Below are 25,624 nucleotides of genomic sequence, written 5' to 3'. Positions count from 1 at the left end.
CATTTACGCAGACCTCGGGAGTGTCACCGTGAAACCTCATCACCAGTAAAACTGTAAATATTGACCAAAATGAAAATCATCATCACTCTCATTAAGAAGAAAAGGAAAAAAGTTTCAGAGTCGTCCTTTTCTGTCACCAGGGAAGGTCATTTAGCCATTTAGATCAGCTGTGTTGGATCAAAGACACATCTAAAACCTGCAGGACACCGGCCCTCGAGGCCTGGAGTTGGACACCCCTGGTTTACAGCTATCTATAAAACACGATGGAGACACTAAGCAATACCATCAGGAACGCTTGCGATGGGTCACAGCTACATTTTTAAACATCACAATGATCCCAAACACACTGTCAATGGAGTATACCTGGATAAAATTGCAAAGTGGAACAGTCATGGATTGGCCTTGCCAGAGCCTGGACCTCAACAATATTAAAGCACTATGTGGGATCATTTTGACAGAGAACAGAACAAAAGCCAGTATCCAAAAAAAAAAAAAAAAAAAAAGAGCTTTGGATGTCCTTTAAGAAGCCTGGAGAAGTATTCATAAACACTGCTTAAAGAACAGGAAACTTTAGCCTCATGTGACTTCAAACTTTTTATCCAAATAGTCATTCTAGTATTGACAGGAGGTGATTGCCATTATTTCATGCTAAGCACTGTTGTTGGATAAGAAATACACAAAGTATGTAAGTGAGAATGGCTTTATTGTGAATCTGGTTGCATTAAAATGTCATTCATGTGACCACAGAAAGTAGGAGAGAAGCCAACAGATGTTATTGTTGGCCACATTAGCTGCTTACACTAAACACATATCGTTCTCTCTTCCTGTCATGTTGTCTTGAGCTGAAATAAACCCACCGTAGCTGATGGGAGGGGGGCAGCAAAACCATACAGCTGTAAAGGAAATCCAAAAGTAAACAACGAAACAAGAGCACGAAGTCATCCTTTTTTTTAAATTTTGATTTTAAATAAACTGCGCAGCCCCGTCGCTCCATTATATTTGTCATAAAGCATGTGGCAGAGGCGTGCTCCCTCATAAACACCAACATTCATCACGTCTACTTAAATATGACATCCTAATGCAGACAACAGTAGGAAAACGCAAAGCTTCTGATAACAAGCAGAGTGCTCGCTGCCTACACATGCACGAGTGCGTTCATAAAGACATTATCACTGTTGGTGTGAACACAACAGTAGGAAATATCATTTTTAGACAAATGTCAATGCTGAACCTGAAAGTAGCGTCGCAGAAACACCGGATGATGTTTCTTAGCAACCTTTTTCCTTCTTCTTGGCTGAGGAACAAAATATCCACACAAAGTAAAACCTGCCCACTTTGTTTGGGATAATCAAAGATCACATTAAAGTCGCTGCACAGAGGCGGTAATTCAGTTTCAGAGATGCTGAGGTATCACTGCTTTATTTGCCACTCCGACAGGTCCAATTACAGACCAGCTCCAAGAACATCGGTGAACTTTATTCCATTAGTCTGCTTTTTATTTGTGTTGCATTATAAAACCCTGGAAGTAAATGGATATCTAAATCAGATAAAGCTAGTGGTACTGTTAGGCCAATTATTGGGGCCAATATTCAGCATTTTTCTACTTATTGATATTAAATCGACATTCCATCTTCGGCTGCATATCCAGGTCCATGCAGACACACCCACAGCTACCTCAGCCATTTATCTCCAGCTATTCTAGGTGGAGGACAAGGTGTTCCCAAACCAGGCAAGAGATGTAATCTCACCAGCATGTCCTGGATCCACCCTGGAGCCTCCTCTCAGTAGAATATGCCAGAAACACACCTGGGAGATACCCGAGTCAGACCCCGAAACACCAACTAGCTTTAATATGGAGGAGTACTGGCTCTAACTTTGATGTCAAGCTGACGACGTTGTTGTATCTGCCAGTTGAGTACCTTCTCAGTATTTATAACGTAGCGTTCACACAAAGTAAATACCTGCACGCTTCGTTTAGGATAATCAAAGATCAGATTAAAGTAGCTGCACAGAGGCGGTAATTCAGTTTCAGAGATGCTGAGGTATCACTGCTTTATTTGCTTTATTTACTTGTGTTGTGCCACCACAGCCGGGTTAAAGACGCAAGTGTTTTACCGTTGTTTAAATGATATGTCAGTATGGAAGATGAATGGTTCAAAGATTATTAAAGGGGGAAATATTGTAACAGTTCTATAAATTAGATTTTATGGAAAGAAACAAAAACTTCTCTCTGATGTGAGGATAGAAAAGTGGACAGCTCTGTAGTACAGTGTTTGCATCACTGCTAATAAAATCTAATCCTGACAATAATGTTGTTTTTTTTAAATTAATAAATTCAAAAATGCACTGATTGGATTCTGTGGAGCTTCTGATCTTTGCCAACTCATCAAACACAGCAATCCAGTTGTAAACACAGTTCCTGCAGCCTTAATGTGCTAATTAGTAATTATGGAGCTGGGCGGAGGAACAAGACGAGGCTCAGCGGACAGGCCGGAGCAGAGCCTTCGCTCTCTGGGGCCTCCGCCCTCTGGACTCCCTCTGCACCACGTACACAAAACCACAACCACCAGCAGCAGCCCTGACAGTGGGCAGGACGGAGACACAAAAATGCACCGAGTCTAAAAGCAGCTCTCAATCTCACTCTCACACCTGCAGAGTGCCAGCTGGGCCTTATACACATGATGTGGGCAGGCTACAGGGCATGCACAGTGGGCGTAGAGAGGCAAGATATCAGAACCCCCCTCCACCGCTGTCACCGCCCCCAAAAAAGCTCGTTCTGACTGCGTTCATCTCATAGCGTGAAAACAGCAGAACTGAGACTCACTGAGGGTTCGGGAGGCCGACTTCCCCTCCTGTCATTTGCTTTGTCCGCTCAGCGGAGTGAGAATGGGACAAAAATATCCCTGCAAGAAATGACTGGGAAACCCAAAGTCTATCACAATATCCCAGCTGACCAAAGAGGGTGGACCCTTGGTATGCCCTCATATTTACAGCACAAACTGTGCTGAACCAAAACTGATTTGTTTGCGGTTTTTAAAGAGATTAAATTTGTTTTTCAGCCCTGAAAATCTCATGTAGATACCTCCTGTCCTTATGAAGCTATGAGTGTTCAAACATGATAGAAACAAATAAACGGCACCAAATACTGTGAAGGTAAAATTTTGCATTTTGCTTCTGATTCCAAGGGGGACGGGTAGCACTCACTGATTTTTCATGATAGTACTGTGTTAATGTCCCAAAGCCTGCAGTATTTTATGTCTTTATGCTTACTTTTTTAATCTCTGAAACTTAGGTCAATCACTTAATGATTTTCTCCCTTTTCCCTGTTAAACTGCAAAAATACTGCAGTAGTACACATGTAAGGCCCAACAAGCTTCATATTTTGCAGTGAATCAAACATCTTGTACAGCAACAGTGGGGAAATTTAGGCCTAAAAATAACATTTTCTACACAAGTAAACCTCCATAAACTGTCTTAGCCCACAGATGGAGTTCTGAGCATTAATTTGACAAAAACAACCCCCACCCACTCCAAAACAGAAGAAGTGAAGAACCAATCAGCTGGTCCAGATGCACAAAGAAATTATTCCAAGCAAAGATGGGTATTAACATTCACAGGAAGTCAGAGCAAACAAAACAAAAGACTTCAGCTGAGATCAAACAAGCATCAAATCCTCTGACTGCGCGAGTTTGTCTTTTTCCACCCGCTACACACACAAACTGTTTCATCTATCATATTAATTTAAGTCATGACCTTAAACACTGTTCTCAGTGACATTAAAAAGGAATGGAAAGGTCTTGATGCACATTAAATAAAATCCTCCGGAAATCGCTGCAGATGGCGCCGAGACAGAAAATATCAACCTGCCGCCATTTAGAACAGCGAGGGCTCGTTTTCATTCCTTCCTCACTTCTCGTGTCGTTCTCATCTCTTCTCTTTTTACTTATTTTTAAACACGTTTTAAAATTTCTGGTATTTCTTAACATACTTTTAAATTTCTGTCTGAAAACGTTAAGAAAGTGCTATCCATAAAATTTTTGATTCTTTTATTATTTCGAAACGAGGAGCAATCTGACATTTTGTTCTGTCAGAAAAGAGTCAAAAGCCAAAAGATAAACAGGAGTAAAAGGTTCAACTCTGAATTTTTCACATTTTGTTCTTGAAAAATGACCAGAAACAATTACTAACCTGGCGATGGGGTAATTTATGCCCAGGGTCTAAAACCCCAAAAGAGATTATTTGCAGTGAAAAGCAGCCCTTTAGAGAAGCTAGAACTGGAACATTTTTACATGTAAATGGCCTTAACAGTAGATGAACATGAGTAACAAGAAGACAACAATACCGCAGCCTTCTGGGTGAATGCACACCATCGGTACTGACACTCAATATTAAAACGCCTTCATAAATTCATTTTTTACCATCTCCCAAATCCTGTCCACTTAAAAATCTACCTATAAGCAGCTCACTGCCCTACATTTTTCACAAGCAGGCTACAAACAAAGGATTTCAGGATGACTTTTACCAGCCGAGAGGGCGCAGTCTTGTGATTGTGAGTAAGCAGATAATGGGCACAGCGAGAGGACCCGTCTTAGCTGCTCTAAGCTGCTGTTGTGGCGTACAGAGAGAGGCCTCTGTCTGCTGCAGATCTGCTGAAGACAAACAGCTAATGAGCTTAACTGAGAGAGCGAGCAGCCAGAAGCTGCCACACCAGCAGGTCTCTCATAAGGAGCTGTCGAATGAGCTTAAACAAAGCAGCTGAAGTACACATTCCTTAAAACAACTCTCTCTGGAAAACATCTGGATGAAGATGAATAAAAGCGACCATGAACGTGACTCGGTGCTAACAGTCTCCCAAATCAATCTGAAGTAGTTCAACTACATCAACCTGATTAAGTTTAAACCCTCTGCTGCACCACTGGCAGCAAAGCTAAAGATCTCATTTATTAAAGATATTTTTAATGTGCATATAATTTTTATGATAACCAGTAAGATTTCTAAAAATAATGAACATTTAAGAGGCAATTTTAGAGGTTTTATGAGTTTTATAAATGATTCAGACTCATTAGAGACTGTAAAACGTTCAATATAATATATAATCACAATGTAATCACATTTTGATTGCTTGCTTTACAAAAAATGTGTCAAATGTGCCCAAAAATTACAGACCCAACTGTAAATAACTTCATTATTACAGAAGATGAGTATTAGGGAAAGTTTAATTAGGATGTCGCTTTAGCTGCACTAAAATAAAGAAGGACAAACAGACTGAACAGGGCAGCACCTACATTTTCAAACTGACCACACAGCTCCAACACATTTCATGTTTGTCGAGCCGTCCGACCTCTGCCTCCAATTGCATCAGACCTACGGCCACTCTCCTTCATCCACGGTTCACCTTCTCCACCTCTTACCTCCTCCGGCCTGAAATCTCCCCCTGAATGAATATTTAACCAATCCAACATTTATTTATATCTGACATCAATCTGATCCCAGCTCAAAAAGCTCGACTGAAGCTCGACTGAGCATCACAACAACAGACCAGTCGATTCAAATCAATTCTATGTTGTTGTTATTTTTATACTTTTTTATTATCTAATTATTTGGGGGGGATTTGTGACAGCAATGATAAAAAAGTGATATTTGTGAGGTAAATGTTTCTGCATTAATGTCCTTCAGAAATCAAAATGTGGGTGGTAACATAAACAAATAGTGATACTTGGACTGTGGTCTTTGCTTGGCATTATCCAAAAGACAAACACACACAAACACGCTTTTCAGTATTAGATGCTTTAAACTCATGTACTTTGACCTGGAGTTGTGTTTTACATCTAAATTTCCACATGTTCATGTAGCTTTTCCATTTGTTCAGGCTGGTACTTTTCCAGCACGACTATAATAATGTGCTCATGCACTGATCAATGCATGAGGATACAAGGAAAGGAAACAAGGACAGTGAGAGGCTCTCACACTGAGCTGAAAAGAGACCCGAGAGCTGTGCTATTTACCATTCTACTAATAAAAATAAATGCGTATTCTCAGATGCTTCATTTTTTACAGTGGTGTACACAGTCAGGCTCCATGCAGAGGAACAAATATCTTTGTGAAGGCAAAGCTCTGGATTTACTGATTATCTTCCTACTCTCTACGGCCACGAGCTGTGGGTAAAGACTAAAAGGATGAGACAGAGGACACAAGCAGCTGAAATGAGTTTCCTCTGAAGGGTGTCTGGTACTCAGTATGACAAGGTACACAAAGGCAAGATATCCATATTTTTAACTGGACTTGAAAAGAATGTATTGGTAGATCTCCAGTTAAGTTAATTTCATAGGTGAATAGGTTCGCAAATTAGGGCCTCGTGCTTTCCAGCTGCAGCATGTCCACTGTAATGAATAGTTCTTATGTCCCTTTTGTAAAATGCTTTAAATTATGTACAATCAGAGCCAACAACTGCCTGGAAAGTGAAAATGCATTATAAAGTTAAAAAGCTCATTACTTTTTTTCTACATATTGTTTTATAAAGGCATACAGCTTCCTCTCAGAATGAACGAGGGATTTATTTGCAGGACATAAACAGCCGTGGTAAGATGCCCACATTTTCTCAAAGACCAAAGATGAGGAGATTTATTATTTATCCTAATTTTACTAAAACTATCATCCTACAGTCTATCCATAATGTCAATGTGTTGCTCTGATTAGACATCAATGCAGCTAGTCAAACCAGGTACCTTCCCTGTTTAACCAGGCCAGTCATTAAAGTCATCAGATGTACATAATTCCAGCCACTGTGATAATCTAAAAGAAAACCTTTCTTACAGAATTTTATTAACTGTTTTGTTATCTTCATATTGATACACATATATAAAAATACATATACTTTTTATTTCTATTAGAACTAAAGATAACATCACAATTTAATATCTCACTGTACTGTAAAGCATTTTTGGGTTCCTTTTCAGCACAAGCTTCCTCTGCTACTGCAAGAGTACGAAGGTTAGATTTAAATGACTTTTACTATAAAAAAAACAACAACAAAAAAACAAAAAACGTTTATTCTTAGATTGGTGCACATCTAAGAACATCCCAACATAAAACGCTGCCTCTTGTGGTCAAAGCTGAAATCACATTTCCAGGGGGTAATTACAAAATGTACCTTTAACAGCGCCAAGTCAACACTCACAACCCCAAAACCACAGAGAATAACGGGGCTGCACAGAGAGGCCACCAACAGCCTTCCCCAGGGGGAAAACCATCAGACAAAGTCCTAACACTTCAGTCTGTCTCACATCGATCTTTAACACATAACAACCGCACACTAGGTGGACAACACCCCTATCAATCACCATTGGGGTCTGAAATTAAAAGTCAAAAAGCTTAAAATCACCCAGCAGCAGGTTTGGTAACGTTATCTGGGTTAGCATCTCGCCAAGGCTACCAGAGCTAGCGACAACTGCTGCCGAACAGTTAACAGCTTTAATGTAAAGTCACTCGGTTTAAAAAGTTACCCGGTTACCCATCTGTCCACGCCAGAGTGCCGCTGGGTTTCTGCGGACTGTTATACCAGCAAAGAAGCATTTTTCTTTGATAATTTGACATTTAACCGCTAGCTAATCCGAAACATACGTGGTGTTTTAACTACTCCGTAGAGCACCAACAATCCACCAGTTTTAGCCCAATATTAAATCCCTATAGGTACTCTGATCCAAGTTTATAGTTAATCTGTGTCGGTAATATATTCAGATAAATTCGGCCTGTTAATAGTCCAACTTTTATTTAAATGGTAACCAGTTTCTTTTTTTCTTATCCACGTCTCACTATTCCAATTTGAAGCATTCAGTTGAGACACAGTTCCTTGCATTCCTGGCACTGTAGCACGCCGAATTGAAAACGAAACTTCAACGACTATGAAAATGTTTCGAGTCCTCTCATGCACTGGGTGTTACATTAAAAACGATACAAAAAATCACAAATTGCTGTAATTTTGCCTGGCGTTTGGCGTGACGTTGTCTGGTTGCTAGCAGCTAGCTTTAGCTCGTTCTGCAGGCACACCCTGCCTCTTTCTCCAGGATTAAAGCTACTATTCCCGCGAATATACCTCTTTCCTGTCCTGGAGACACTCCAACACCGCCAGGTTGTTGTTCCAGGAGTGTTTGGGGCAAAGCCGGGTCAGGTCGTCTCTGCACACCGCCTCCTCAGCCAACTTCCAGCCGGTAGAGCGCCTCCGAGACAGCGAGGCCCCGGCGCCTTGGTTCCTCTCATCGACTCCAGGGTTCCCCGCCGCGAGCCCCAGACCTCCGACTGGGTTCTGCATTTTATCGACACCGGCAATAAGTTTGGAAATAGCTTTGTTTTGAGCTTGAATCGGATGTACAAACAACAAGATGCACATCAAGAGCAGGAGCAGAGGAACACGTATGCAGTCCGCCATCTTCACAGAGCCAGTCAGCCTGCTGTTGCTTTCAGGAGCTGTCGGAAATATGGGAACTGAGGATAAAGTTCCAGACAGATTGTTTTCTTCTAGTGAATAGTTCATAAATATTTAATAAGTCCTCGTGTGTTCATGCTGTGAGTCATCCACCCATGGAAATGTCTCTTCCCGGCATTCTTTATCATATTCGTTTAGTGTAAAGTTTAACCTTTTATAAAGTTAATTAGTTAAATTAAAACCCGTGAACACTGTGTGAAAACTTGATGTCTAACATCATACAGTGTGGTTCAGAGCAGTTCAGTTACTACTGTTCCAGTTTAATTGGTGAGATCTGTTTACACCTCCCAGTCCGGATTAAAGCTGCACATTTGGTCATGTTTCCTCTGCCTGGAAGTATGTTATGATTAAAGACCTTTCAGTCACAAGACTGCTGCATTTGTTAAGCTCACAATAACTTATTTGATTTCAAATTCATATGCGTGACTTTAAAGCCGGGTGTTACTAATGTTGTGACGTGCAGAGTATCAGCCTGAGAACGGAGATGGATCCAGGCTGTTTTCAGGGGATGCTTTTTATTTCAGGAAAGAACACAACACGACTGTCTCAGTCACGTGTGAACGTGAAACACACATGTAATGGTAAGTTTGGAGCACTTTCAACTGATTCATGTCTTAAAATGAAAGTGTTATAGTGGATGTTATGGAAATAAATAATTGTAATTGGTATTTTCATGGCAGACTTTTCGAAGTGTGCATTGAAACAGAAACAAAACCTCAGTGTTTCTCAAATATCATCAGCTCGGCATTTCCAGCCCTCAGGAGTGGTATGGTGGATCTCTTTATTAACAGAACTCTTCTTTTAGCGGCTCCGTTTAAGGGTCACCATATACGATCATCTGCCTCCATTTTACCCTATCCCTGTGCTAAGGATAGCGCGACACAGCGACTCTGCGGTTTCCTTTAAGGTAAACACATAAAACATTAACTAATTAGAAATGATAAGCTTAAGTCGGTAATTCAAAAATAATTAAAGAATAATTAAATAATTAGAGTAGGAATTTCTAGTAAAATGCTAGTCGCAGAGGTTGTTTTTTTTAAATGTTGTTTTCTTATTACATGCACCTTTAATAACAGCTGAAAACATGCAAAAATTATAAGCTGTGTCCAAAGCTGTGGTACTGCACACAAGAAACCACTTAAACTTAAGTGATGTGCCACGCAGGATCAATCAAGCTCTGAGTTCAGACAGGATATTTTTTTAATAAGAAAGTTAAGATTTTAGGAATAACACAAAGACAAACAGTAGTCAAACTTGCATTGAAATGATGTTGCATGCCGTTCTTACTGTCTGTGCAATCTCTGTAAATCAATAAGTCACAGATAAATGAGCGTGGGTTTAGGATGACTGAAAGCACTACTTTAAACAGGAATGATGTGGTCTCGTCTTGTGGTTGATAAATGTCTGAAGCAGAATGTAGGTGTAGTTCAGTGTACTTTCTTCAGTGTTGGGTAAGTTACTTTAAATTAGTAACTTAGTTACATTACTAGTTACTTCTATCAAAAGTAACTCAGTTACTCGTTACTTTCAAAGTAACTAGTTACTAGGAAAAGTAAGTTTGGTTTTACTCAGAATTCTCTTGTTAATGTGTTGCTTCCATAACTTTGCCAGTCTTCTAGCTTGCTTACTTGCCACAAGTGCACTGTGCCACCTACCAATAGAAAGGAAAAAATAATGTGTATATTTCCAGGAGAGAAATCCCACGCCTGGACCGTCATTGACCACCGCCATGATTCTAGCCTACGTCACAGCCTCGTGTGCGCTTTTTACATCCAACACAAAAACTGCAGTCGTGGTGCTTTCGATTGTACTCAGAACTCGGAAATTCTGCCTTCCGAATAGGAAGATGTAGGTAACACCAGACTGCAGATGAGCTGCTTACAGGGCTGGACTGGGACAAAAAATCGGCCTTTGACCATTATAGGAAAAATCATAAAGCCTTTGAATGAAAACAAACACTGTTGTGACAGTGATGTTCACTGTTCTGATGGTATATATGTATCAATCTATCAATCGTTTGTTGTAAGATTCAGATAATTATTTTTTAAAAGCTAGATATTTTAAATGAGAATAAGAAAGAAAAGTATTTCTTTGTGCCCCCCTCTCCCTGTTAATGCCCTACCTGGCCCCCTGGCAAAACTTTGCTAGACCCGCCCCTGCAGAGTTACCAGCTGTCAGCTACTTAGAAAAGGATCCTGGTGTTATTTGTCTCTCAGAAACAGTTCATAACTTCCCTTCAACTCATTCATGTCACCTAAAAGGTAAACCTGTTTCTCCATCACCTGTTCAGCTCTGATGATTCAGTAAGGACATCTCCTGGTTTCATCTTCATGTTTCCCTCTCACCACATAACCAAACCGACATCATGACCAGCAGCTTTTACAGCTGTGGCTCCAGCAAACATCAGCTGATACTAGAAAGTAATATTAAATAAATTCTAACAACAGTTGATCAAGCTTAGTGCTGCTGTTGTTTAGCGTGACATTGGCTGGTTTCTTCTTTCTGGGGCAAAGTTGGAGATAAACAAACAAGAGAGAAAAGCTGATCAGCTGATCATTGCTGATCATAATGAAAATAAACTCCACCTAAACTTGGTTTATATCTGACCCAGATAGACTGCAGGTCATAACTTCTTACCTGAAGTTCAGTTCACACTTGGACCGGCGGTTCTCCTCTTGCCTCCCCTTTCCCTCCTCCACCACTTGCTAATGTTACTGAATCTGTGGAAGCTCCGCGATAGTCAGTCACCACACGAAGTAACGTGTGGTGACTATCGTGGTAATCCCAGTAACGACTAATGCGTTCCTGATTTTGGCATAATAACTAGTTACCATGCTCATTACCACAATAATAAGGTAGTTACTGTAACACATTACTTAATAATGGTTAGTCCCAACACTGGTTATATGTAGCCAGTTTTTTACAGTTCGCAAGACTTTTGGTTCAAAACTGACAAATTATGTATATTGTCATAGTTTTGAAGTGCCCAATTTTTTTTTAAACAATAAAAACAGAAAGAAAAATCCCTTAAAAGAGGAGCGTTTGTCGGAGTTTTTTTTATTTCCAACAAAAAGCTTTTAAGAAGATAAGATGTACGAGCAGTCCATGAACGCAGCATCTAGCTGATTTGCTCAGCTGGTAGAAAAACTGAAAGTTTCTAGACTGAACCATCACAGTCTAGAACCACCACAGTGACAGGCCACAGAGTTCTAGTCAGCACATTCATCTCATGTAGGAGGCTCTAACAACTGATCTGGTGGTCAGTCTCCATCGTAAGCGCCATAGTCACGATGAGAGACCGAATGTCAAAGAGCAGGGAAACAGTAGAAACTACCAACACCTATTCACAGGGTCGTTCCCGGTCAATTTTACACTCAAAGTCTCACAATCTGAAACTAAATCTAGTTTCTATTCAGCATCCATCTTTGATCCTCAGCATAAATCAGTCTAGATCATAATTTTAGCTGATCTGTTCTCTGATAATCCAATGGAGAAGAAATTTTTCTACAGCTGATAATCCCTTGAGATTATCTGGGGGGAAAAAAATAAATAAAAATACTACATACGAACACACGTTAAAAAATAAATTACACAGCAGTTTAAATCCAACATTTTGACTTTATTTAAAAATAACACATTTTTATTATTAACTTTTGAAGGCGTACACAAACAACTGGTAGCAAATATACATATATACAACTTCCTTTAAAAAGACAAAGAAAGTAAACTTTTAAACGACAGCAGATTACTTTGGCACTTTGTGATCCGCGTCAGAGGGCTAAATAAAATCTGACTCCGATAACGAGCCACAGAGATGGACAGAGTTTGACAGAAATGAAAACCTGAAATTTTTAAAAGGCGGACATGAAAAAGAAAAGGGGGGCTTATGTTGAATTTTTGGGGAAACTCTGAAAATCTGATAAATTTAGCATCAGGTGTTGGAAAGTCCTGCTTGAACTAACCGAACTCACTTTCATGACAAAGATAGACGAGTTTGGGCTACATTCATGTTTTCTTTCACACACAGACATTATTAATCTGATCTTTGGCTTCTGAAATCACACTCATATGGTGAACAGAAATGATCCGCCTGCGTAATTTGAATCACTTCAAAAAGAAGAAGCGATGAGTGTGAAACGCTTCCTCAGTCCGATCACTCGCAGTAACCTGTTCAGCGGTGTAAACGCACAGGTAAAAGTTTAGCAGCATTAAATTTCCCACAGTTCCTCACAGACGGCGTCCTCTCCTCGTGGGACTGAGGTTTGTCTCTTGGTTTTCTGCTCTTGTCGCGTTCACCCACTCCTCCCACTTCACTCCCACTTGTAGAGCTTCAGCATTTTCTCCGTAAGCGATGCCAAAAAGTGCTCGCCGTTCACAGAAAACGGGCTGATGTCCAGCACCGGGAGGTCAGCCGGAAGCTTCTGGCGCAGACCGCCGCTGCTGGCGTCCCACACCTGAGGAGGAAAAGGAGAACGAGATGACAAATCAGACAGAAGGAAAGCTTCAAGCTTAATATTCAAGAAAAAATAAGAATATTAATACAATTTCAAAATCTAAAGACAACATCAGAACACCTTTGGCAAAGTCAAAACTGGAAACTGACTCATCAGAAATGATCATATATAATTTTAAAAAGAAACATTCAAGAAACAAAATTATCTAAACTATCAAATAAGCAAGTCTCAGTAAGTGTGACCGTGAGTCATTCAGTAAATAATTAATTGCGTAAGTAGGTCAGTAACTAAATATGCAAGCACATAAGTAAGGTGTTAAGTGAGTGAGTGATTAGCTAAGGCCTCAGTGTCAGTCAGAGACCCTGTGGCAACCTCCGGCCTGTGGAGGTGAAATGGGATCTAAAGAAGGCGTTGCACCAAAAACCTCCTTTGTGATTTCTTTAGTTCTTAGCAGGTTGTTGTGAACACCCACAGTTTGCACACCTTTACCAAGCAATTAAAATAACTGTGCTCAAAATACGAGCACAATTAAAAAGAATTTGGGGTAATATTTCATAAAAATAAAAATTTAAAAATTATTCAATCAAAAAAAAAATCTGGGTTAAAAGAGAATCACTGATTTTCCTTAATTTTTAAGGAATATTTAACCCTTTAAGACCTACCATAGAACCAAGTCCGCCAGAGCTTATATTATATTTTTACATGTTGTAGTGCCATTTTTGGGAGCATTTCAAGTTGCTATACATCAATACAACCATTACAGCCCAAATTTTAATAATATGTATGCATTAAGTGCATAGCAATTACATAAATTGCAAAAAAAGTGCAATAAACTACAAAGAAATTGAAAATCGTTTTTGTTTTGTTTTTTTAACATATATATTTCTAGTTAGAGAAATTTAAGAGGTTTATCCCTCAAAACTGTAAATACAAAAAAGTTGCACAAAATAGTTTCCCACCACAGGAAATTTATTTTAAGTGTCTTCATAGTTTTATTTTTGAAATACACCAATTTTTATATACTGCAGGAAAAACGAAAATAAATATTATAATGCAAATTTGCAAAAAAGCAGCATATGCATCAAAATAAACTATTTCCAGCAGTGCAATATGAGTCCTAAGCATCCCAGAAACGACACAGAAAGTCATAAACTCAAACATAACTTTTAAAAACACCAGTGTAGGCTCGCAAGGCCCTGATGGTAAAAAACTACATTTCCGTGAAAATGACGTCACTTCCGGTTTCGGGCAGGTCATGGCGGACATGCAATAGTTCACGCTGACGTCTATTCCAACGTAGGAAGTGTTATGAACAGCTGATCGGATCAGCAAAGCGTGTTTCTGGAATATTATGTTTTTGTTGCTGCAAGTGCTTTTTATGCAGTTTTTGCAAAGCCATATGTGGAAGGAAACCGTGACCTGGGACAAGCTGATGGCATAAGATGTAAGTACAACTCTTCCGGTTTCATATGCAAAAAAAATTATTGCACTAGCTTACGTGGTTGCAGTTCTACAAGGATTTAAAAGTAGTTGCGCAAAACGGAGCATGCCCGCTCCGACCGGTTTTAAAGGGTTAAAGAACATAAACTCTCGGACACTTGATGTTACTAAATATTACAAAATGTAATTGGGAATTGAATAATTATTACATTTAATAAATAAAATCATTGAATATATTTCTTTAATACATTTAATTAATACATTTATTTATTTTAATACATCATTTAATACATGTAATTATTAAATTATTAAATTTTATTTAAAATAATTGAAATTACACAAAAACAACAAAAATGATATGGTATTTAGATTTATACATTTCAATTAATTTAGAATGCAAAAATAATTTAACGAAGCAAACCACAAATATTTTATATAAAACAAATATGAATAAAAAATACTAAATTCATTAAAATAAAAGCTGATCATTTATCAAAATATAAAATAATAATTTGCTCTTTCAAATAACAGACAAATGTAAAAGGACTGACCATAGTGGAGTTGGAGGCCTCGTCCCCGGCGCAGACCAGCGTCCCGCCTCCGTCCGGACTCCTGAAGACGGCGTTCTTGGTGAGCAGTTTGCAGGACGAGCCGGCATTGAACGTCTGCACCGGCTCGCAGGAACAGCTGGGCAGCTCACTCGACTCCTGCTGAGGGGTTCGAGTCAGCGCCATGAGGACACAGCGCAGAGACGGATTGGAGCGTCCTGCAGGACAGACGATGGTTACTCAAAAGGTGCCATGAGAGGGTGAAAAGTTTAGATCACGTGACACCGCCTCCATCTTTTACCTACACTCCGTGGTGTTCTATCAGGAACTGAGGGGTCAGGGTCTTACCGGGCCTATAGGTGACGAGACAGTGTCGACTCTCCGTCTCCACCTGGATGTCGGTGCAGCCAGAGGTCTCCAGGGGCAGGACGTGGGGCCTGTAGGTGGCCTCGTTCACCTGCTCCCAGAAACACCCGCCCTCCAGAGAGCCAGCAAGGAGCCCCCCACATGGGAACGAGCTGGACGCTGCCCTCGGGACGTAACACAGAGACGCCACCGGACATCTGGAAACATCACACACCCACAATTCAAAGTTTTTAAGTTAAGTGAATTTGTGAAACCGTGGTTTAATAAAACTTTTGGTCTTACTCGCTCTGCCTTCGTATGTTTTTTGTGTACCTGGAGCGCAGCGGCACGAGCTCCTGCACGTGCGTGCTGGTGTCTCTCGTGTCGTAGATGAGCACAGAGCCGTTGCTCAGGCCGGCGTAGATGTAGTTACTGTTGTCCAAACACCAGCAGCAGCTCCACACTGGTTTACCCGCATTATAGGTCTGAACCACCGTGTTGGTCAGCAGGCTGGAACAAAACAACAACACATTAACTCACAGGCACGCACGACTCAACCCTCTGTGAGGCTGGAGATGCTGACGTGCTCGTACCTGGTCAGTTTGATAGTGTTGTCCAATGCAGCAGACAGCAGCAGGCTGTCGTTCTGCCTGTTGAAGGACAGACCTCGGATCTGTTTGCTGTGGATGGGAACGTACTGACTCGCCCTCATGTTCACCACACTGACCTTCTTTACCCCGCACCCTGAATGGAGGAAAAGAGGAAGGCTATGAGGAAAAAGGGGAAGTTGAGTGATTCAAAACACACACACACACACACACACAAACGCTAACTCGGGTGATCTATTAGTGGAACTTCTCTCATATGTGTGCATGTCTAACGCGGCTACATTTACACAACTAATGTGGGGTGAAACTGTTCTTCGTGTCTGGTGTGAGCGATAAAGAATCGCACTTGTCAAGTTGAAAGAAGGATGTCTCACCGGGCACCAGCGTGGTGTGAGGCGACGGCTGAGAGGCCAGCAGGCAGCTCAAAGGTTCACAGTACGATAAAACCCTGCAGCCTCCGGCCTGAGACACCAGCACCGCCTTGGAGAAGCTGTACTGAGCTGACCTGGAGCCGTCCGCCCTCTGAGACAGGCTCAGGACATGGGAGGAGGACGAGGACGTGGAAGAAAAGAGGTTCCTGCTCGTCTCGGCTATGAGGGCTCTCAGCTCCTGTACGAGGGAGAGAAGGCAGATTATTAGCATCACATTCTTCACTAAACTAAAGCAGAGGGAGACTTACGCACTTTGATTGTGTTTAAACAAAAACACATGAAATACCTGCAGCTCCTGCTGTGCTTGCCCGTATTTGTTGGTGACGACCTGCAGTTTGATTTTGTACTGAGCCGACTCCAGTTCAGCCTTCCTCCTCAGCGACTGCTCCTGCTCCAGAGACCTACAAACACGTTGTTGGGAATCAGTCATGGGACTAACAACCCGCAGACTAAATCCACCTAACATGTCACTATATTGTTACTGATCCTGATCTACTGAAATCTAACAAGAACAGCACAAACAAGGACAGCTGAAGTTTAAATTATTCATAATTTTTGCCATTTTGACAGCAGGCCTGTGAATGCAGACTGGGAAAAAGTGTGCAAGAAAAAAAACTGAAAGATTCATTCTTTTGCTTTGTCATCGTGACCTAAGTTTCATTTTCAGGCTTGTCAAACAGGCAACTGTGAGCTGGCTGCAGGTTCTGTGATCCGTCACTGTAATTAGATTTTAACATGATGGCAAAGCAACTTTTCTGCTGATGCCATTAAGAATCCAGTACACCCTCTGCACTGTTCGCTTTGCATGCCACCGCAACATCATCTTACAGTCGCTTGTTTATGCTAGCTGCTAACCTGCAGGTAGTCACTGCAGTGTTCTCCTGAACAACAGGTGTGGCCACTACAGTCACTTCAGCGCTGATACAGGAAGAGAAGAAGTCAAAATCCGAGTGTTTTCCACAAATTCTCATGTTTTCAAACTGTTGCAACATCTCTCAATGAACAATCTGTGAGCCGAAGTGAAACCATAACAGTGACAGACGTGACATTGTGTTCAGCATCCCAGTTTTGTGGGGGTCGGGTGGAGGAATGACCCAATAAGATAATAACAATAATAATAATGTATACTTTATTGATCCCGTGGGGAAATTACTTTCTCTGCATTTGACCCAGTCACTCAGTGAAGCAGTGGGCAGCCACTAAGCAGGCGCCCGGGGAGCAGTGTGTAGGGACGGTACCTTGCTCAGGGGTACCTCAGAGTAGCTCAGTGGATTTGAACCCCTGACCTTCCGATCATGGGGCGACCACTCTACCTAGAGATCTTTTAGAGTCCCTGTTTGCAGATTACAAACAGATTCTTTCATTTGATCTATCAGTGTCCAATGTAAGACATTATCCTTTTAAATATTAATACATATAGAATTTACTTTTAATTTACAGATATGGTGCGTTGAAGCAGAGAAGGCGATCACTCACTTCTTTAAGCTCTCTTGCTCCGTGTTGTCCAGCGCTCTCAGTTTTGGAGCATACAGGAGCACGATGTCAGAACGCTTTGCTTTCTTGTTGCACTAAAAAAAAAACAAAAAAAACAAACCATCAAATATAGTTTAACCTTCAATATTCCACCGGTGGTCGATGGGATTTCTCTTCCTTCTCACCTGCGGACATTTAGCAGAAGGGCTCTGAGCTTTCAGCCAGCGCTGGATACAGGTGTAACCGAAGAGGTGACCGCACCGCAGAGCGGCGAGTCTGTGCTCGCCGGCCGTCGTCCACGCTTCGAAGCAGATGGTGCAGGTGTCACCTTCATTCTCGTCACTGGGAGACAGAACTGCTGAGGACACCTGGAAGCAGGGAGGATCAACAGTTAATGATAGTTTTTGTAAATATCCAAAAAAAACAAAACAAACAAACAAACAAACTGGGGACAGTGTTTTATCAGTGAATGCGAGTTCTTTTTAGCCTGTCGATGTGTTTCAAAGGCTCAAAGTAAGGTTACACTGACTTGTTGCACCATCTTGTTGTGGAAAGTGGCATTACAGAAACGCATCAGCACCCGCGTGAGGCTTGAGTTGATATATTTTCTACATAATGCATAAATAGTTTTGACATAAATTCTTGACATTGTGTCTTCCTTTATTTAATTAATTATTAATATTTAAGCAGACGTTGGATTTGTAAGACTTTACTGTTGTGGAATGAAATTTAACACCAACTGCACACTTATCAAAGAACGCATCAGTGACTTGGTGTTGTGCGGAGCTGGTCTTGTCCGAGGACAATTTCCAGTCCAGGAATACTGTACAAGACTACACTTGTTACAAAATGATGATGGTAAACATATTTTTCTTGTTTTGTTTTTGACGCAATAAAGAAACCCTGTTTTTTGTGGGTGCTAGAATGAAGACAGTGAGACCACTTTGGAAAACGGCTAAAAGACACAATTTAGTGTAATCCATCCGTGTCATGGTGGTTATAGATCACTGCAGATGATAACTACAAGTTCACAGAGCTTGTGAACCCAATTAAGAGAGGATGAAGCGAGGGCTGGTACCCCATGGTCGGTGACCAGGCCCCTCCACCAACTGAGGACCAACTCACTCAGTGTGTGGTAAACCCAAGCACACTTTAAGAAGACACCAAACATCACAGCAAACATAAGGAAAGCGACTTTTCTTCAGCAGTAACTGCATACTTATCCTGAGATTTTTTTTTTTCCAACCAAAGAATTTTTGAATAAAGTTATCCTAAAAACAATTTTAAAAGTTTTACATGTGTAAAAAGCACAAGAAAGCACAAAAGAAAAAAAGCTACCTGAACATCCTGGACTTGAGCTTCTGCCCTCTCGGCTTCTGCCGTGGCACTGGAGTCTGAACGGAGATAAAAATGGACGCTCATTGGTTACCTTCATGTATCATAAGCCCAGTTGCAGCTTTATGATAAAGCTTTAATCAGGGTGATTTCTTGAAATGGATTCAGCTGAGACTCACTGGTCGTAGCGGCTTCCTGTGGTTGAGCAGGTTGGACAGTGGCGCTGAGGTCAGACCTAGCAGGTGGCACAGGGTCGACGGGCTCTGCAGCAGCAGCAGCCGTGCTCTCTTCTTCACCCTCTGCCTCATCCTCAGACTCACTAATCTCAGTGGTGCTGCCCGACTCTGGCTCTGCTGTGCTGGCAGCTGGCGCTCGCAGCAGGAAGTCTGGAAAGCCTCTAGAAGGCGCTGCAGTCTGGCTCGGATAGTGCACTCTGAGGCCCTGCCTGCACCACAAACACAGGTTTATCACCTTGATGAAGCACACAAAGCACATGTGATGTTTCTTCTGTGCTGTCCAGCTTACCTGACTCTCCTTCGTATTGGCGGCGTAGATGTAGCCCCGCCCACCGCCCTCTGACTAAACGCCCAAGTGGCAGGAAGCCTTGGAGGAGTATAAGCTGCCGCCTGTCCCTCGGCGCTGCCATCATCATCATCGTCGTCTACTTCAGTGCTGCTGCCAGAGTCCGACATGACGAGAGCAGCGTTGGCGTTCTCAGCATCACCTGCAGGAGCTGCAACGCCACCCTCTGGCTGCCCAATCCCCTGCAGCTCCACAGGAGAGTCTACCTCCATGGCCTCCATCTGCAGGGTAGCATTATGTGTATCAAAAAGCCAAAAAAAAAACAAGACAGGAAACTACATTATTTTCTGTTTAGTCAGCAACTACATGCAGACTAATCGTGGCTGATGTGTAAACTCGTCCAAACGGCTAAGTGTAGGGTAAACGGTATACAGTAGAAACTATCTGAATTTGGCCAATGGTAGAGATTTTTACTGTACCGCTGTACTGCGATAGCTCATGTTGATGCGCCTGTTTTGGTTGAAAGCATCACAGTGGCTGCAAGCTATCATGGAGCTTATAGGTGGGGTGGAGGAGGTGGTGCGCATAAAGAAGACCGGTGCAACGTTGGTCATATGGTCCTGGTTTGGGTTTAAGCAGTCAGCAGTTGAGCAGAAAAATATCATTTGCAAAGTATGCCGGGCGACAGTAATAGCGAAGAAAGGGAATACAAGTCATTTGTTTTATCACCTCAAAACTAAGCACGTTTTGGAATATGAGGAAAGCCAAAAACTGCGCCTTCCACAAACACAAACTTTCAGTTTTTCGATGTTCATGCCTTTTTAATTTCTCATTTATTAAAATTATAAATATATATTTTAACTCAAAAGTACAGTTTTTAAATTTAATGTTGCTGAAACAACAAAATAATTTAAAAAAAATAAATAAATCTATCTGATCGAGAAATCACTCATCTTTGGAAAAAAGAGTTTATTACAGAGAAATGGCTCTTTCCAAAATAAAAGCTATACTATACGCTTCTTCTGGGGTATACTCTCAGCAGCATATTAAACATATCAGGTCCCCATAAGGAGAATCCTGTGCTAACGGCTGTCTAAATGACTCGGGTAAAGTTTGTAGCATGCGTGCTTGTTGTTTTTGTCTGCTTCCACTTGTCTTTGCACTAGGATGATGTCGGAGTAAATGTGCAGTCATATTCGTTGTGTTCCCACTAGTGCTGTCAGCGTTAATCTCGTTAAAATGACGTTAACACCATAACGCGGTAAATCTCCGTCACGGATCGCCCCGTGCGTGGAGCTGGACGGCGTCAACAGGTTAACAAGCAAACTGCGCTAACGCACTAGTTCCCACCAATTGAGCATTGCGTGGCACATCCAACATACTGTTTTACTTTTGTCCATGACGCGCTTACCATCAGGGTCATGCTTCACATGAAGACCAAGACAGTTCCAAAGGCCAGCTAACTGTTAGTGTTTTGGAGTTTGCACGTGCTTTTTGTGCTAAGAGGCACAAAAAAAGAAGGAAAGAAAAAAAAAAAAAAACACACACAGAGGCTGCCTGTGATAACTTGGAATGAGGAGATCTCAACTACAGAGACTGTCAAGTTTTATCCAAACAAGAAAGGGGGGGTAACAAATGTCCTGCTTAACACAAAGAATATAGCCTACAGCAGGGAGAATGTATGAACAAGTCAAAGGGAAGTGAAAACAAATGCATGCCAACGGAAACTACAGAAAGAATATGGAGTGGAAAGTCCAGCAGCACATCATGAGTGAAGTCTGGAATGGAGAGGCTACCCAAGAGTAGTGGAGTGAGCCAAACCAAATCTGTGAACCAATTCTGCTCTTTAACAGCTTAAAACCTGTGGCTGCAGCTCCCTCCTTCCCCACACTGAGCCTTCCTCCCATACACCTTCAACCCTCCCCCATTTTTACCCCTCCTCACAGGCTCACTGTGTTTTCCGAATTTTACAACTCCTCCCCCCATCTGTCACCACACTGCTCACCAGATGCAGAGTCAGATGGGGCCAGTAGTCCTCAGAGCTTGCGCTACCCAGTTATGTGGTTCCATTGCATCTTTAGGACAAGCCCGAATATGGAAAAGGTCCCCATGCAGTGGAAGAGGTCACAGAGGTCACATACCTTGTGGCTTTGCCCAAGACAGACCTGTGGCACTATGAGCACAAATCCGCTCAGGTCCATGATCAGCCCGTTTATGACCCCCTTCAGCCAGTCTCTACCTGCTCAACTATCTCTACACCCACCTGGACAAGCTAACAAGCACAGTTTAAGAAAAAAAATGTTTGGTTTTTTTTTAAATAATATTTTTTAACTTCTCCAGTGACTTTAACACCATCTGTCCAACTCTACTAGGCAATAAGCTAAGATGAGGGAGGTGGACACACACAGTGTGGTCAGCAGCCCTGGTCCCTGCAGGGACCAGCGCCTCTCCACCACAGACTTCAGCTACTGCACAGAGACCTGCCACCTTCAGAAATTGTCTGATTATTCTGCAGCAGTGGGATGTAACAGAAAGAGTGATGAGGAAGACTACAAGACTGTGGTGGGAAACTTAGGTGATGCAAAAAGATCTATCTGCATCTTAACCTGGCAAAGACTTAAAGTTGGTTGTGGACATGAGGAGGATCGGAACACCATTGATTCCATTCATGGGGCATGCTGCGGAAGCAGACTGAGGGTAGGGAACACCAATAGACTCGACAAAATGACTATGTATAATATAAATTACATTACATATTTCTAGCATTTAGATTAGATATTATTTAACTAGAAAACGAGTTAGGTCTGATTTTAAAAGCATCACTAAGCTAAAATGTGGATAACTTACAGTTATCAACAAACAGCTGAAAAACCATTCCTAAAAAGTGTCTACCATGTCGTTCCAGCGGATACTCTTCGCTGCGCTCCCCGGGAGACACAGGCGCCTTCTTCGGTTGAGCCCCGAACTAAAGCCCGAGGTCATCGAGGCCTCGGAGCAAGAAAACCGCCAACAGTCACTGCTATTCAAACTCCACTCAGCTTCACATTGACTGTTACTTATCGGCACAAGAGCAACGTTTTACAATCTGGAGAGAACACCTGTTGTTTTCTGTGATTTCCGTTTTACCTCCTGATAACCACGGAGCTAAAGTTAGCTAGCATTGGAGTGGAGCGATTCAGTAAAAACGCTTTAATGTAAATTTACTCTTATGCTTAGTGCTTAAACATATTGGCGTATAACCAAAGGTAATGGTAACTATTGTACGTACACAAAAAGAAAAGTAAACGTTAGTAGGCTCGTTATTAGCGCTGTTAGCCAGCTTGGCTGTGCTGTGCTCGGGTAGTCGTCGCGGCGCGGTTAGGAGCGAACCCTACCTACCTGTGAGGGTTTAACAGCTGCCGATCCCGGTCTCAACTTCCACAGTAGTTAACAACATGGCAGTAGCAAGTCGAAGAAGCAAATCTAGAGGGTCCAGCTGCTGTGTTGACGAGTTACTACTTCTTCTCACAGCGGTTTAATGCAGTCAGGCAGACCCGCCTTCAGAGCTCGAATCTCCCGGCGCCAGTCCGCTCCGCCCGCTCCAGCCTGCCGCGACGTCACTGCCGAAGATCGTTTGTAAATAAGACGATTATCTTCCGGTCAACAGAGGATCGTCGATGTGTGATTTCAGAGTATCAAATTGTATCCTTCTGACCTAAAATTCTTTTCCAAATGTAAATGAAAATAGAAAATAAAAAAGCAAAAGATAACGAAACGCTGTATTATATTATTATGTGGCAAATGTTTGCATTTAAAAGTAGTAATAGGAAAGTTTCACCTTCTTCGCCTGCACACGTGCGTCAGCGTGTGGAATCAGCTATTCAGTGGTTATACTAATGTAGTAAGAAAAGCAAAATGAAAATATAAAAGGAAGATCGTTTTTAACTTATTTATCAAAAATAATAAAGTATGGATTTGAACATTCCATGTTCAATGTTCAGAATGCTCAAAGTGGATGACTAAAGGCATTTCTCTCAGTCAGTCTCCTGCTGATGTTCAGGAAAAAAAGCAACTAATACATAGTTTCACCTCTCATCCCAGAAGCTTCTTCAGTTCTAAGGTCAAATGGTGGAGAGAGACATTGACCCCCTGATGGTCTGTTTATCTAATCACATGAGCCAAGGTGTGAAAATGGGTGTAGGTCACAATCAGCCAAGGTTTTGGGGGAAACCCGCTGTGAAACCTAGATCCACCCGATCATGTGATTTCCTGAGGTCAAAAGGCCCAGAATGTGAGTGGCGCCTGGGAAGGGATCTCAAAACTGGATTGTAGATGGCAGACAGTTGGTGTGGTAAACCACCATCTCTGTCCAAAGATTGTGTTCACAGTGGACATAGATGGCTTCTTTCACTCCTCTTTCATACCATCTGTCTTCTCTGTCCAAAATGTGAACACTGGAAGCCATCCCCATGCAGGAGACCCTGACAGCACTGAGCAGCTCCTTCAGTGGCAGGCTGCAGCACCCATGATGTGGGACGGAGAGATTTCGCAGGTCTTTCCAACTGCTGTGAGACTCTATAATAGGGGTCCCCAGTCCCAGTCCACAAGGGCCGGTGTCCCTGCAGGTTTTATATGTGTCCCACCACAGCTGATTTAAATGGATAAATTACCTTCTCAACATGTCTTGAAGTTTTCCAGAAGCCTGGTATTGAACTAATCATGTGATTCAGGTGTATTGACCCAGGGTGAGATCTAAAACCTGCAGGGACACCGGTCTCGTGGACTGGGATTGGGGACCCCTGCTCTACAACGTGGTCTCTGCAGATAACCACACATCTTAAAATATCTTTATCTTATCTTATGTGTATAATGAAACTGCATTAAAGGACTCCATCAAAAGCCCTGCTCATCAAGGGCCTTAGTATTCATTGTTTTTGTCTTTTACATCGGTAAGACAAAGAATGTTTTCAACCCCCGTTATGTGAATCAAGCTGAACCTGTTGTTTACTACAAGCCACACCTCAGTGTGGGGGAAACCCTGATCCCATTTTTCAGCAAGCAGCCCAGGTCTTTTATAAATATATTTATAAAAACATACTATAACTATAAACTTTAACAATACTCTTGAAAGGGTAGGGCAAAATGCAACTCCATAAAATCAGAACATAATGTCTTTGAAACACAGATGACAATAAGATAAACAATAATCTCGCTGTATTACTACAGTATCGGCAGCAGGGGAGTGTGTGAAGGAATATTTTCGAATATCTCGGTGACTCAAAAGCCCTGGGGCAACACAGGGTTTTAATTCTCATTTGTTTTTACATCAACAAGAAAAAGAATGTGAAGTTTTCGCCCCTATTCTGTGAATTAGAGGAACCTCCCTGGATCCTTACAGTTTAAATAGATCTTTCAGGATGTAAGTCATGACTCAGAAGTCAAAAAACAAGGAGTGTGTATTTTTCATGTATTTTCCTTAATTTTCATGTCTTTCCGTAAAGGAAATCACGTCACACACCGACAAACTTTTGGTCTTTGCAAACAATAGCCCATGTTAGAGAGTGTTCAAAGAGCCAGGAAAGTCATTTTTAAGTTGATGGTATGTGATATAGACTCTGGAAACAGAGTCAAATTGTCAAAAAACGGATTAAAAGCATACAACTACTCAGATTTTGAATAAATCCGTGACTTGTTTTGTTTTTGTTTTTTTGGTAGTTATGTTTGGTGCCCGGTACAGCTTTAATAAAAGTATCCATAAAAACATTTTATTCTGCATACGCATTCAAATCATTTATACCAGCCATGAGTAAAATTCATATTTATGTACAATTCAAAGAATCCATTATTAAATGAAACTACATATTCCTCATACAGTCAAGTGATATAAAACCTGATGATGACTAGATAGATCTACATTTCTGAAAAAAAAAACAAAACAAAAAACATCAGGTTGAGTGCAAGATTCTCTGGAGGAAAAAAAAAAAGAAGTAATGTCTTCTGTACCAAT

The 25,624-nt window shown here is 41.6% G+C and overlaps 2 protein-coding genes across 3 annotated transcripts in view; both read right to left on the bottom strand.

The window, feature by feature from the left end:
• Positions 1-8,466, bottom strand: part of glg1a (golgi glycoprotein 1a) — a 35,258-nt gene extending 26,792 nt beyond the window's left edge. For both annotated transcript variants that reach the window (XM_084936392.1, XM_084936393.1), the window contains exon 1: positions 8,093-8,466. In XM_084936392.1, coding sequence (XP_084792518.1) covers positions 8,093-8,425 — 333 coding nt within the window. In that variant the 5' untranslated portion in view covers positions 8,426-8,466. The remainder of the gene's footprint in view (positions 1-8,092) is intronic.
• A 3,614-nt stretch (positions 8,467-12,080) lies between these two features.
• rfwd3 (ring finger and WD repeat domain 3) lies at positions 12,081-23,235 on the bottom strand. Its single transcript, XM_084936391.1, has 13 exons — positions 23,017-23,235; positions 19,642-19,919; positions 19,296-19,561; positions 19,120-19,175; positions 17,967-18,149; positions 17,785-17,876; positions 16,595-16,709; positions 16,252-16,486; positions 15,863-16,013; positions 15,603-15,779; positions 15,273-15,487; positions 14,928-15,142; positions 12,081-12,936 (listed from the first exon to the last, which is right to left on the bottom strand). Exons 2-13 carry the CDS (start codon positions 19,917-19,919, stop codon positions 12,793-12,795), a joined length of 2,127 nt encoding a protein of 708 aa, XP_084792517.1. The 5' UTR covers positions 23,017-23,235; the 3' UTR covers positions 12,081-12,792.
• Positions 23,236-25,624: the final 2,389 nt, after the last annotated feature.

This window comes from Perissodus microlepis, chromosome 7 (assembly GCF_051167445.1).
Source record: "Perissodus microlepis isolate ML-2025 ecotype Zambia chromosome 7, ASM5116744v1, whole genome shotgun sequence".
NCBI lineage: Eukaryota > Metazoa > Chordata > Actinopteri > Cichliformes > Cichlidae > Perissodus > Perissodus microlepis.
Note: the sequence above shows the minus strand (reverse complement) of the source record. Positions and strands in the feature narration are given on the sequence as shown.